The sequence below is a fragment of the Coregonus lavaretus genome, assembly GCF_964263955.1.
Source record: "Coregonus lavaretus genome assembly, contig: SUPER_35_unloc_2, whole genome shotgun sequence".
Taxonomy (NCBI): domain Eukaryota; kingdom Metazoa; phylum Chordata; class Actinopteri; order Salmoniformes; family Salmonidae; genus Coregonus; species Coregonus lavaretus.
In genome coordinates this window covers 3872102-3884649 of record NW_028167180.1, presented here as the reverse complement: position 1 = coordinate 3884649, position 12548 = coordinate 3872102, and the positions used below count along the sequence as shown (strand labels likewise).

The 12548-nt window shown below is 45.8% G+C and overlaps 1 protein-coding gene across 4 annotated transcripts in view; it reads right to left on the bottom strand.

The window, feature by feature from the left end:
* LOC311110126 (prostaglandin reductase 1-like) overlaps window positions 1-12548 on the bottom strand; it is a 35826-nt gene that overhangs the window by 21631 nt on the left and 1647 nt on the right. For 2 of the 4 annotated variants that reach the window (XM_084188694.1, XM_084188692.1), the window contains exons 2-7: window positions 8444-8630; window positions 5959-6062; window positions 1953-2120; window positions 722-839; window positions 401-556; window positions 169-274 (exon numbers count right to left, since the gene is read on the bottom strand). In XM_084188694.1, coding sequence (XP_084044820.1) covers window positions 169-274; window positions 401-556; window positions 722-839; window positions 1953-2120; window positions 5959-6062; window positions 8444-8551 — 760 coding nt within the window. In that variant the 5' untranslated portion in view covers window positions 8552-8630. The remainder of the gene's footprint in view (window positions 1-168; window positions 275-400; window positions 557-721; window positions 840-1952; window positions 2121-5958; window positions 6063-8443; window positions 8631-12548) is intronic. The other 2 variants (XM_084188695.1, XM_084188693.1) reach the window with 1 other exon arrangement.

Below are 12548 nucleotides of genomic sequence, written 5' to 3'. Positions count from 1 at the left end.
CTGTCTGTGGTGTGGACAGTATACATGTCTGTGGTGTGGACAGTATACCTGTCTGTGGTGTGGACAGTATACCTGTCTGTGGTGTGGACAGTATACCTGTCTGTGGTGTGGACAGTATACCTGTCTGTGGTGTGGACAGTATACCTGTCTGTGGTGTGGACAGTATACCTGTCTGTGGTGTGGTGTCGTTGTACATTGAGATGCTTCCACACACAGCTATTCTGCCATACTCTCTCATCTGAGGCATCACTACACTGGAGAACTTCCCACCAACCTGGACAGAGAGAGAGAGAGAGAAAGAGATTGGACTTTGATACACACACACACACGCATGTGCACACACACACACACACACAGACAAAGAGTGCGTCTGTGTGTGTGAGTGGTACAGCGGCCTCACGTTCTCAAAGTAGCAGTCGTATCCGTGTGGCGCGGCCTCCCTGAGTGAGTTCTCCAGAGAGGTGACAGTCTTGTAGTTGAAGACCTGGTCAAAACCCAGCTCCTTTAGATAGGACAGCTTGGTATCTGTCCCCGCACAGCCCACCACTGTACAGCCCTGAGGACACACACACACACACACACACACACACAGACTCATTATACATTATGAAAGTCACTGATAACTCACAGAGGCACATGGAATATAGAACACAACTTGGAAGTAACTAACACTGTGGAGAAGTTGTGGGAACGCTGTGGGAATGTTGGGGGAATGTTGTACCTTGATCTTGGCGATCTGTCCCACCACTGAGCCCACAGCCCCTGCTGCAGCGTTCACCAGAAGAGTCTCCCCCTCCTTTATCTCACACACCTCCTCTAGTCCATACAGAGCTGTCAGACTGTAGAGAGATATCATCATCACACCTCCTCTAGTCCATACAGAGCTGTCAGACTATAATAATAATAATATGCCATTTAGCAGACGCTTTTAATCCAAAGCGATTTACAGTCATGCGTGCATACATTTTTGTGTATGGGTGGTCCCGGGGATCGAACCCACTACCTTGGCGTTACAAGCGCCGTGCTCTACCAGTTGAGCTACAGAGGACCACTATAGAGAGATATCATCACACCTCCTCTAGTCCATACAGAGCTGTCAGACTATAGAGAGATATCATCACCACACCTCCTCTAGTCCATACAGAGCTGTCAGACTATAGAGAGATATCATCATCACACCTCCTCTAGTCCATACAGAGCTGTCAGACTGTAGAGAGATATCATCACACCTCCTCTAGTCCATACAGAGCTATCAGACTGTAGAGAGATATCATCACACCTCCTCTAGCCCATACAGGGCTGTCAGACTGTAGAGAGATATCATCACACCTCCTCTAGTCCATACAGAGCTGTCAGACTGTAGAGAGATATCATCACCACACCTCCTCTAGTCCATACAGAGCTGTCAGACTGTAGAGAGATATCATCACACCTCCTCTAGTCCATACAGAGCTGTCAGACTGTAGAGAGATATCATCACACCTCCTCTAGTCCATACAGGGCTGTCAGACTGTAGAGAGATATCATCACCACACCTCCTCTAGTCCATACAGAGCTGTCAGACTGTAGAGAGATATCATCACACCTCCTCTAGTCCATACAGAGCTGTCAGACTGTAGAGAGATATCATCACACCTCCTCTAGTCCATACAGAGCTGTCAGACTATAGAGAGATATCATCACACCTCCTCTAGTCCATACAGAGCTGTCAGACTGTAGAGAGATATCATCATCATCATCACCATCTTCTTCACCCTCATCACCACTATATCTCTCACACCTCTCAACCACACACACACACACACAGAGAGAGAGAGAGAGAGAGAGAGAGAGAGAGAGAGAGAGAGAGAGAGAGAGAGAGAGAGAGAGAGAGAGAGAGAGAGAGAGAGAGAGAGAGAGAGAGAGAGAGAGAGACAGAGAGAGACAGAGAGAGAGAGAGAGTTCCATCCTACCCAGGCATGCCGATGGCCCCCAGGGCCAGGGAGAGGGGGATATCCTGGGGCCAGTCGGGCAGCACAGGGGTCAGCTCTGCCCCATCACACACCCAGTGACTCCTCCATCCACAATCACTGACCACATGGCAGCCCACCGGGAAGCTGGGGTTACAGCTCTGGATCACCCTGGAGGGAGGAAGGGAGTGAGGGAGGGATAGAGAGAGAGAGGTGGAGAGAGAGAGAGACAGAGAGCAAGAGGTGAGTGTGTGAAAGCATGTGTCAGTAAGTATATAGTTTGTCAACATGAGTGTCAGTAAGTCTATAGTGTGTCAACATGAGTGTCAGTAAGTCTATAGTGTGTCAACATGAGTGTCAGTAAGTCTATAGTGTGTCAACATGAGTGTCAGTAAGTCTATAGTGTGTCAACATGAGTGTCAGTAAGTCTATAGTGTGTCAACATGAGTGTCATTGAGTCTATAGTGTGTCAACATGAGTGTCAGTAAGTATATAGTGTGTCAACATGAGTGTCAGTAAGTATATAGTGTGTCAACATGAGTGTCATTAAGTCTATAGTGTGTCAACATGAGTGTCAGTAAGTCTATAGTGTGTCAACATGAGTGTCAGTAAGTCTATAGTGTGTCAACATGAGTGTCAGTAAGTCTATAGTGTGTCAACATGAGTGTCAGTAAGTCTATAGTGTGTTAACATGAGTGTCAGTGAGTCTATAGTGTGTCAACATGAGTGTCAGTAAGTCTATAGTGTATCAACATGAGTGTCAGTAAGTCTATAGTGTGTCAACATGAGTGTCAGTAAGTCTATAGTGTGTCAACATGAGTGTCAGTAAGTCTATAGTGTGTCAACATGAGTGTCATAAAGTCTATAGTGTGTCAACATGAGTGTCAGTAAGTCTATAGTGTGTCAACATGAGTGTCAGTAAGTCTATAGTGTGTCAACATGAGTGTCATAAAGTCTATAGTGTGTCAACATGAGTGTCAGTAAGTCTATAGTGTGTCAACATGAGTGTCAGTAAGTCTATAGTGTGTCAACATGAGTGTCAGTAAGTCTATAGTGTGTCAACATGAGTGTCAGTAAGTCTATAGTGTGTCAACATGAGTGTCAGTGAGTCTATAGTGTGTCAACATGAGTGTCAGTGATTCTATAGTGTGTCAACATGAGTGTTAGTAAGTCTATAGTGTGTCAACATTAGTGTCAGTAAGTCTATAGTGTGTCAACATGAGTGTCAGTAAGTCTATAGTGTGTCAACATGAGTGTCAGTAAGTCTATAGTGTGTCAACATGAGTGTCAGTAAGTCTATAGTGTGTCAACATGAGTGTCAGTGAGTATATAGTGTGTCAACATGAGTGTCAGTAAGTCTATAGTGTGTCAACATGAGTGTCAGTAAGTCTATAGTGTGTCAACATGAGTGTCAGTAAGTCTATAGTGTGTCAACATGAGTGTCAGTAAGTCTAGTGTGTCAACATGAGTGTCAGTAAGTATATAGTGTGTCAACATGAGTGTCAGTAAGTCTATAGTGTGTCAACATGAGTGTCAGTAAGTCTATAGTGTGTCAACATGAGTGTCAGTAAGTCTATAGTGTGTCAACATGAGTGTCATAAAGTCTATAGTGTGTCAACATGAGTGTCATTGAGTCTATAGTGTGTCAACATGAGTGTCAGTAAGTCTATAGTGTGTCAACATGAGTGTCAGTGAGTCTATAGTGTGTCAACATAAGTGTCAGTAAGTCTATAGTGTGTCAACATGAGTGTCATTGAGTCTATAGTGTGTCAACATGAGTGTCAGTAAGTATATAGTGTGTCAACATGAGTGTCAGTAAGTCTATAGTGTGTCAACATGAGTGTCAGTAAGTCTATAGTGTGTCAACATGAGTGTCAGTAAGTCTATAGGGTGTCAACATGAGTGTCAGTAAGTCTATAGTGTGTCAACATGAGTGTCAGTAAGTCTATAGTGTGTCAACATGAGTGTCAGTGAGTCTATAGTGTGTCAACATGAGTGTCAGTAAGTCTATAGTGTGTCAACATGAGTGTCAGTAAGTCTATAGTGTGTCAACATGAGTGTCATTGAGTCTATAGTGTGTCAACATGAGTGTCAGTAAGTATATAGTGTGTCAACATGAGTGTCAGTAAGTCTATAGTGTGTCAACATGAGTGTCAGTAAGTCAATAGTGTGTCAACATGAGTGTCAGTAAGTCTATAGTGTGTCAACATGAGTGTCAGTGAGTCTATAGTGTGTCAACATGAGTGTCAGTGAGTCTATAGTGTGTCAACATGAGTGTCAGTAAGTCTATAGTGTGTCAACATGAGTGTCAGTAAGTCTATAGTGTGTCAACATGAGTGTCAGTAAGTCTATAGTGTGTTAACATGAGTGTCAGTAAGTCTATAGTGTGTCAACATGAGTGTCAGTGAGTCTATAGTGTGTCAACATGAGTGTCAGTAAGTATATAGTGTGTCAACATGAGTGTCAGTAAGTCTATAGTGTGTCAACATGAGTGTCAGTAAGTCTATAGTGTGTCAACATGAGTGTCAGTGAGTCTATAGTGTGTCAACATGAGTGTCAGTAAGTCTATAGTGTGTCAACATGAGTGTCAGTAAGTCTATAGTGTGTCAACATGAGTGTCAGTAAGTCTATAGTGTGTCAACATGAGTGTCAGTGAGTCTATAGTGTGTCAACATGAGTGTCAGTAAGTCTAGTGTGTCAACATGAGTGTCAGTAAGTCTATAGTGTGTCAACATGAGTGTCAGTAAGTCTATAGTGTGTCAACATGAGTGTCAGTGAGTCTATAGTGTGTCAACATGAGTGTCAGTGAGTCTATAGTGTGTCAACATGAGTGTCAGTAAGTCTATAGTGTGTCAACATGAGTGTCAGTAAGTCTATAGTGTGTCAACATGAGTGTCAGTAAGTCTATAGTGTGTCAACATGAGTGTCAGTAAGTCTATAGTGTGTCAACATGAGTGTCAGTAAGTCTATAGTGTGTCAACATGAGTGTCAGTGAGTATATAGTGTGTCAACATGAGTGTCAGTAAGTCTATAGTGTGTCAACATGAGTGTCAGTAAGTATATAGTGTGTCAACATGAGTGTCAGTGAGTCTATAGTGTGTCAATATGAGTGTCAGTAAGTCTATAGTGTGTCAACATGAGTGTCAGTAAGTCTATAGTGTGTCAACATGAGTGTCAGTGAGTCTATAGTGTGTCAACATGAGTGTCAGTAAGTCTATAGTGTGTCAACATGAGTGTCAGTAAGTCTATAGTGTGTCAACATGAGTGTCAGTAAGTCTATAGTGTGTCAACATGAGTGTCAGTAAGTCTATAGTGTGTCAACATGAGTGTCAGTAAGTCTAGTGTGTCAACATGAGTGTCAGTAAGTCTATAGTGTGTCAACATGAGTGTCAGTAAGTATATAGTGTGTCAACATGAGTGTCAGTGAGTCTATAGTGTGTCAACATGAGTGTCAGTAAGTCTATAGTGTGTCAACATGAGTGTCAGTAAGTCTAGTGTGTCAACATGAGTGTCAGTAAGTCTATAGTGTGTCAACATGAGTGTCAGTAAGTCTATAGTGTGTCAACATGAGTGTCAGCAAGTCTATAGTGTGTCAACATGAGTGTCAGTAAGTCTATAGTGTGTCAACATGAGTGTCAGTAAGTCTATAGTGTGTCAATATGAGTGTCAGTAAGTCTATAGTGTGTCAACATGAGTGTCAGTAAGTCTATAGTGTGTCAATATGAGTGTCAGTGAGTCTATAGTGTGCCAACATGAGTGTCAGTAAGTATATAGTGTGTCAACATGAGTGTCAGTAAGTCTATAGTGTGTCAACATGAGTGTCAGTAAGTCTATAGTGTGTCAACATGAGTGTCAGTAAGTCTATAGTGTGTCAATATGAGTGTCAGTAAGTCTATAGTGTGTCAACATGAGTGTCAGTAAGTCTATAGTGTGTCAACATGAGTGTCAGTAAGTCTATAGTGTGTTTGCGTCCACATGCCTGCCTCCCTCCCCCATAATGTTTCCTTACTTGGCAACTTGTGACCCAATCATCACGTCTCCCTCCTTCATCTTCGTCTGGCTGTAGGGTCTCATGTAGGGGTCCACACTAAGGAACACAGCCTCCAACAGCACCTAAACAGGGGTGTATTCATTAATGCACAACGTAGCGAAACGTTTTGCAACTGAAAATATTTTTTGACAAAAATGAATAATTGTTCAAGGGTGTATTCATTAGTGATTACCGTTTTGCAAAGAAAACACGTCGTTTATATTGGACAAATTCAGATTAGTCCCTCCCTGTTTCGGCCCAGATAACCAGTTTATAGTACAAATGTATTAAGCACAGGTTATCAAGTCATTTCACATGCCATGGAACATGTTGGAATTGCAAAAGGGATGTGTTAATTCTGTGTGAAATTTCCGGTAGGGCTATGTGTCCAAGACTATCTTTCCCCTCTGGGACATTAAAGGGTAATTACGCCACTTTTCAACTTCATATTCAATATCTCCAGCATCAATCCAGTGTCTACATACAGTGGGGAGAACAAGTATTTGATACACTGCCGATTTTGCAGGTTTTCCTACTTACAAAGCATGTAGAGGTCTGTAATTTTTATCATAGGTACACTTCAACTGTGAGAGACGGAATCTAAAACAAAAATCCAGAAAATCACATTGTATGATTTTAAAGTAATTATTTAGCATTTTATTGCATGACATAAGTATTTGATCACCTACCAACCAGTAAGAATCCCGGCTCTCACAGACCTGTTAGTTTTTCTTTAAGTAGCCCTCCTGTTCTCCACTCATTACCTGTATTAACTGCACCTGTTTGAACTCGTTACCTGTATAAAAGACACCTGTCCACACACTCAATCAGACAGACTCCAACCTCTCCACAATGGCCAAGACAAGAGAGCTGTGTAAGGACATCAGGGATAAAATTGTAGACCTGCACAAGGCTGGGATGGGCTACAGGACAATAGGCAAGCAGCTGGTGAGAAGGCAACAACTGTTGGCGCAATTATTAGAAAATGGAAGAAGTTCAAGATGACAGTCAATCACCCTCGGTCTGGGGCTCCATGCAAGATCTCACCTCGTGGGGCATCAATGATCATGAGGAAGGTGAGGGATCAGCCCAGAACTACACGGCAGGACCTGGTCAATGACCTGAAGAGAGCTGGGACCACAGTCTCAAAGAAAACAATTAGTAACACACTACGCCGTCATGGATTAAAATCCTGCAGCGCACGCAAGGTCCCCCTGCTCAAGCCAGCACATGTCCAGGCCCGTCTGAAGTTTGCCAATGACCATCTGGATGATCCAGAGGAGGAATGGGAGAAGGCCATGTGGTCTGATGAGACAAAAATAGAGCTTTTTGGTCTAAACTCCACTCGCCGTATTTGGAGGAAGAAGAAGGATGAGTACAACCCCAAGAACACCATCCCAACCGTGAAGCATGGAGGTGGAAACATCATTCTTTGGGGATGCTTTTCTGCAAAGGGGACAGGACGACTGCACCATATTGAGGGGATGATGGATGGGGCCATGTATCACGAGATCTTGGCCAACAACCTCCTTCCCTCAGTAAGAGCATTGAAGATGGGTCGTGGCTGGGTCTTCCAGCATGACAACGACCCGAAACACACAGCCAGGGCAACTAAGGAGTGGCTCCGTAAGAAGCATCTCAAGGTCCTGGAGTGGCCTAGCCAGTCTCCAGACCTGAACCCAATAGAAAATCTTTGGAGGGAGCTGAAAGTCCGTATTGCCCAGCGACAGCCCCGAAACCTGAAGGATCTGGTGAAGGTCTGTATGGAGGAGTGGGCCAAAATCCCTGCTGCAGTGTGTGCAAACCTGGTCAAGACCTACAGGAAACGTATGATCTCTGTAATTGCAAAGAATGGTTTCTGTACCAAATATGAAGTTCTGCTTTTCTGATGTATCAAATACTTATGTCATGCAATACAATGCAAATTAATTACTTAAAAATCATGCAATGTGATTTTCTGGATTTTTGTTTTAGATTCCATCTCTCACAGTTGAAGTGTACCTATGATAAAAATTACAGACCTCTACATGCTTTGTAAGTAGGAAAACCTGCAAAATCGGCAGTGTATCAAATACTTGTTCTCCCCACTGTATATGAAAACAGTGTGTGTCTATGATCTGTGCTTAAAAACATAAGAAGGCCCTAAACAAATATTCTCTGTGACATCACAGGGTAGGATTAAAAGTTTAAAAAACTGTGATTTTCAAAACCTGCAAAGAGTTTCCCAGAGGTAAGGTGTTTTCTTGCTCTCCACTTCACCGCGAATCTCAGTGTTGGAAAACCACTGTTTGTTTTTTTGATGATGTCATCGGGTAGAACTTTGTAATGTTATATATGTTTTCTACAAAACATAGAAATGCACTGTTTCCAAATATGTAGACACTGGTATTGTGCTGCAGATAGTAAAAATAAGATTGAAAAGTGGTGGAATTGCCCTTCAAAGACTATCCTATCCTATCCTCACCTGTCCATTCCTGGGCTGCGGCAGCGTCTCCTCCCTCAGATGGAAGTCACTAGCCTTGGGGAAACCCTGGAAGTGCTGTCGTAACGTCCAGGCCTTGGACACAACCATGGTGCTCTGCTCCTCTGGTCTAAAGCAGTAGATCTGTAGAGACTGGCTGGATGGAAGAGGAGGAGGAGGAGACAGGGGTCTGAGTGTATGAGAGAGAGAGAGAGAGAGAGATATAGAACATGTGTTGTGTGTCTTGGGTGGAAATCACAGTGTAAATATTTGCATTCCTTTGTGCATATCCTAATACATCCTATCACAGCTATGTTTACACATGGAAGGTCATGAAAACGATTGTTTACCAATGTTTACTCAGAACAGCTCATGAAAACTATTGTTTACCAATGTTTACTCAGGGCAGGTCATGAAAACTATTGTTTACCCATGTTTACTCAGGGCAGGTCATGAAAACTATTGATATGACATAAAAACAGATTAAGCTACTTTGGGTTCGGAGCAAAAATACATTTTCATTCTCTACTGCAAGATAATGGACAATAAAGTCTTCTTCTTGTACAATACCGGTCAAACGTTTTAGAACACCTACTCATTCAAGGGTTTTTCTTCATTTTATATTTGAGATTCTTCAAATAGCCACCCTTTGCTTTGATGACAGCTTTGCACACTCTTGGCATTCTCTCAACCAGCTTCATGAGGTAGTCACCTGGAATGCATTTCAATTAACAGAAGTGCCTTCCTAAAAGTTAATTTGTGGAATTTCTTTCCTTCTTAATGCGTTTGAGCCAATCAGTTGTGTTGTGACAAGGTAGTGGGGGTATACAGAAGATAGCCTTATTTGGTAAAAGACCAAGTCCATTTTATGGCAAGAACAGCTCAAATAAGCAAAGAGAAATGACAGTCCATCATTACTTTAAGATCAATTTCAATTTTATTTTATATAGCCCTTCGTACATCAGCTAATATCTCGAAGTGCTGTACAGAAAGACATGAAGGTCAGTCAATACGGAAAAAGTGCAGTCACAAAAACCATAAAGCGCTATGATGAAACTGTCTCTCATGAGGACAGCCACAGGAATGGAAGACACAGAGTTACCTCTGCTGCAGAGGATAAGTTCACTAGTGTTACCAGCCTCAGAAATTGCAGCCCAAATAAATGCTTCACAGAGTTCAAGTAACAGACACACCTCAACATCAACTGTTCAGAGGAGACTGTGTGAATCAGGACTTCATGGTCGAATTGCTGCAAAAAAAACCACTACTAAAGGACACCAATAACAAGAAGAGACTTGCTTGGGCCAAGAAACACGAGCAATGGACATTAGACCGGTGGAAATGTGTCCTTTGGTCTGAAGTCCAAATTTGAGATTTTTGGTTCCAACCACCATGTCTTTGTGAGACGCAGTGTGGGTGAACGGATGATCTCTGCATGTGTATTTCCCACCGTAAAGCATGAAGGAGGAGGTGTTATGGCATGGGGGTGCTTTGCTGGTGACACTGTCTGTGATTTATTTAGAATTCAAGGCACACTTAACCAGCATGGCTACCACAGCATTCTGCAGCGATACGCCATCCCATCTGGTTTGTGCTTAGTGGGACTATCCTTTGTTTTTCAACAGGACAATGACCCAACACACCTCCAGGCTGTGTAAGGGCTATTTTACCAAGAAGGAGAGTGATGGAGTGCTGCATCAGATGACTTAGCCTCCACAATCCCCCGACCTCAACCAAATTGAGATGGTTTGGGATGAGTCGGACCGCAGAGTGAAGGAAAAGCAGCCAACAAGTGCTCAGCATATGTGGGAACTCCTTCAAGACTGTTGGAAAAGCATTCCAGGTGAAGCTGGTTGAGAGAATGCCAAGAGTGTGCAAAGCTGTCATCAAGGCAAAGGGTGGCTATTTGAAGAATCTCAAATATATGTCACACCCTGGCTCTGGGACTCTATATGTTGAGCCAGGGTGTGTGCATTCTATGTGTTCATTTTCTATGTGGGTTGTTCTAGGTTGTCTATGTCTATGTTTGCATGTGTGACTCCCAATCAGAGGCAACGAGTGTCAGCTGTCGGCTGGTTGTCTCTGATTGGGAGCCATATTTAAACTGTGTGTTTTCTCTTGGGTGTTGTGGGTTTTTGTTCCGTGTCGGTATGTTTAACCGTTGGACTTCACGAGTCGTGTTTTTGTTTGTATTTAGTAACTTTAATTAAATAAAGTCATGTTTATTTCACACGCTGCGCCTTGGTCTACTACTCCTTTTGAAGACGATCGTGACAGAAAAACCCACCATCAAAGGACCAAGCAGCGTGTCCAGGAATCGGCAGCCTGGATGTGGGAGCAGCGTCGGAGGGACGAGAGGCACCCCCAAGAAATTTTTAGGGGGGGGCACAGGGCATGGACGACGGGGCTGACGGAGGCAGAGAAGGGGCGAATTCAAAAGGCCACCAGGTTACGGGGCTCACTGGTCAAAGTAGGGAAAGGAGGTTTAGAGGCACGGCGAGAGGTACTGGGGTGTGTTACCAGTCCGGTCCGGCCCGTTCCAGTTCCCGGAGTAGAGCCAGTGGTGTGTATCCCCAGTACGGTCCGGCCTGTCCCTGCTCCTCGCACTAAGCCTACGGTGTGCGTCGCCAGCCCAGCCCGGCCTGTTCCTGCTCCACGCACAAAACCTACGGTGTGCGTCGCCAGCCCAGCCCGGCCTGTTCCTGTTCCACGCACCAAGCCTACGGGGTGCGTCGCCAGCCCAGCCCGGCCTGTTCCTGCTCCACGCACAAAACCTACGGGGTGCGTCGCCAGCCCAGCCCGGCCTGTCCCTGCTCCACGCACCAAACCTACGGTGTGCGTCGCCAGCCCAGCCCGGCCTGTCCCTGCTCAACGCACTAAGCCTACAGTGTGCGTCGCCAGCCCAGCCCGGCCTGTCCCTGCTCCACGCACCAAACCTACGGTGTGCGTCGCCAGCCCAGCCCGGCCTGTCCCTGCTCAACGCACTAAGCCTACGGGGTGCGTCGCCAGCCCAGCCCGGCCTGTCCCTGCTCCACGCACCAAACCTACGGTGTGCGTCGCCAGCCCAGCCCGGCCTGTCCCTGCTCCACGCACCAAGCCTACGGGGTGCGTCGCCAGCCCAGCCCGGCCTGTCCCTGCTCCACGCACCAAACCTACGGTGTGCGTCGCCAGCCCGGCCCGGCCTGTTCCTGCTCCACGCACCAAGCCTACGGGGTGCGTCGCCAGCCCAGCCCGGCCTGTCCCTGCTCCACGCACCAAACCTACGGTGTGCGTCGCCAGCCCGGCCCGGCCTGTTCCTGCCACTCGCACCAAACCTACGGTGCGCGTCGCCAGCCCGGCCCGGCTCGTTCCTGCCACTCGCACCAAGCCAGGGGTGCGAGTCGTCAGCCTGGTCCAGCCCGTTCCTGCCACTCGCACCAAGCCAGGGGTGCGAGTCGTCAGCCTGGTCCAGCCCGTTCCTGCCACTCGCACCAAGCCAGGGGTGCGAGTCGTCAGCCTGGTTCAGCCCGTTCCTGCTACTCGCACCAAGCCCGGGGTGCGAGTCGTCAGCCTGGTAAGACCGGTCAGCTGCTCCACAACGGAGCGTAAGCTATCCGCTCCGTCTATGTCCAGTCCAGATCCAGCCAGCGGGGTCAGACCGGACCAGGGGCGCTACGGGGGTATTATGGAGGGGTGGTGGTCAAGGCCGGAGCCGGAGCCGCCTCCGAGGAGGAATGCCCACCCAGCCCTCCCCTGTTTGGGGTTTGTTAAGACGCAGTCGCAGTCCGCGCCTTTAGGGGGGGGTACTGTCACACCCTGGCTCTGGGACTCTATATGTTGAGCCAGGGTGTGTGCATTCTATGTGTTCATTTTCTATGTGGGTTGTTCTAGGTTGTCTATGTCTATGTTTGCATGTGTGACTCCCAATCAGAGGCAACGAGTGTCAGCTGTCGGCTGGTTGTCTCTGATTGGGAGCCATATTTAAACTGTGTTTTCTCTTGGGTGTTGTGGGTTTTTGTTCAGTGTCGGTATGTTTAACCGTTGGACTTCACGAGTCGTGTTTTTGTTTGTATTTAGTAACTTTAATTAAATAAAGTCATGTTTATTTCACACGCTGCGCCTTGGTCTA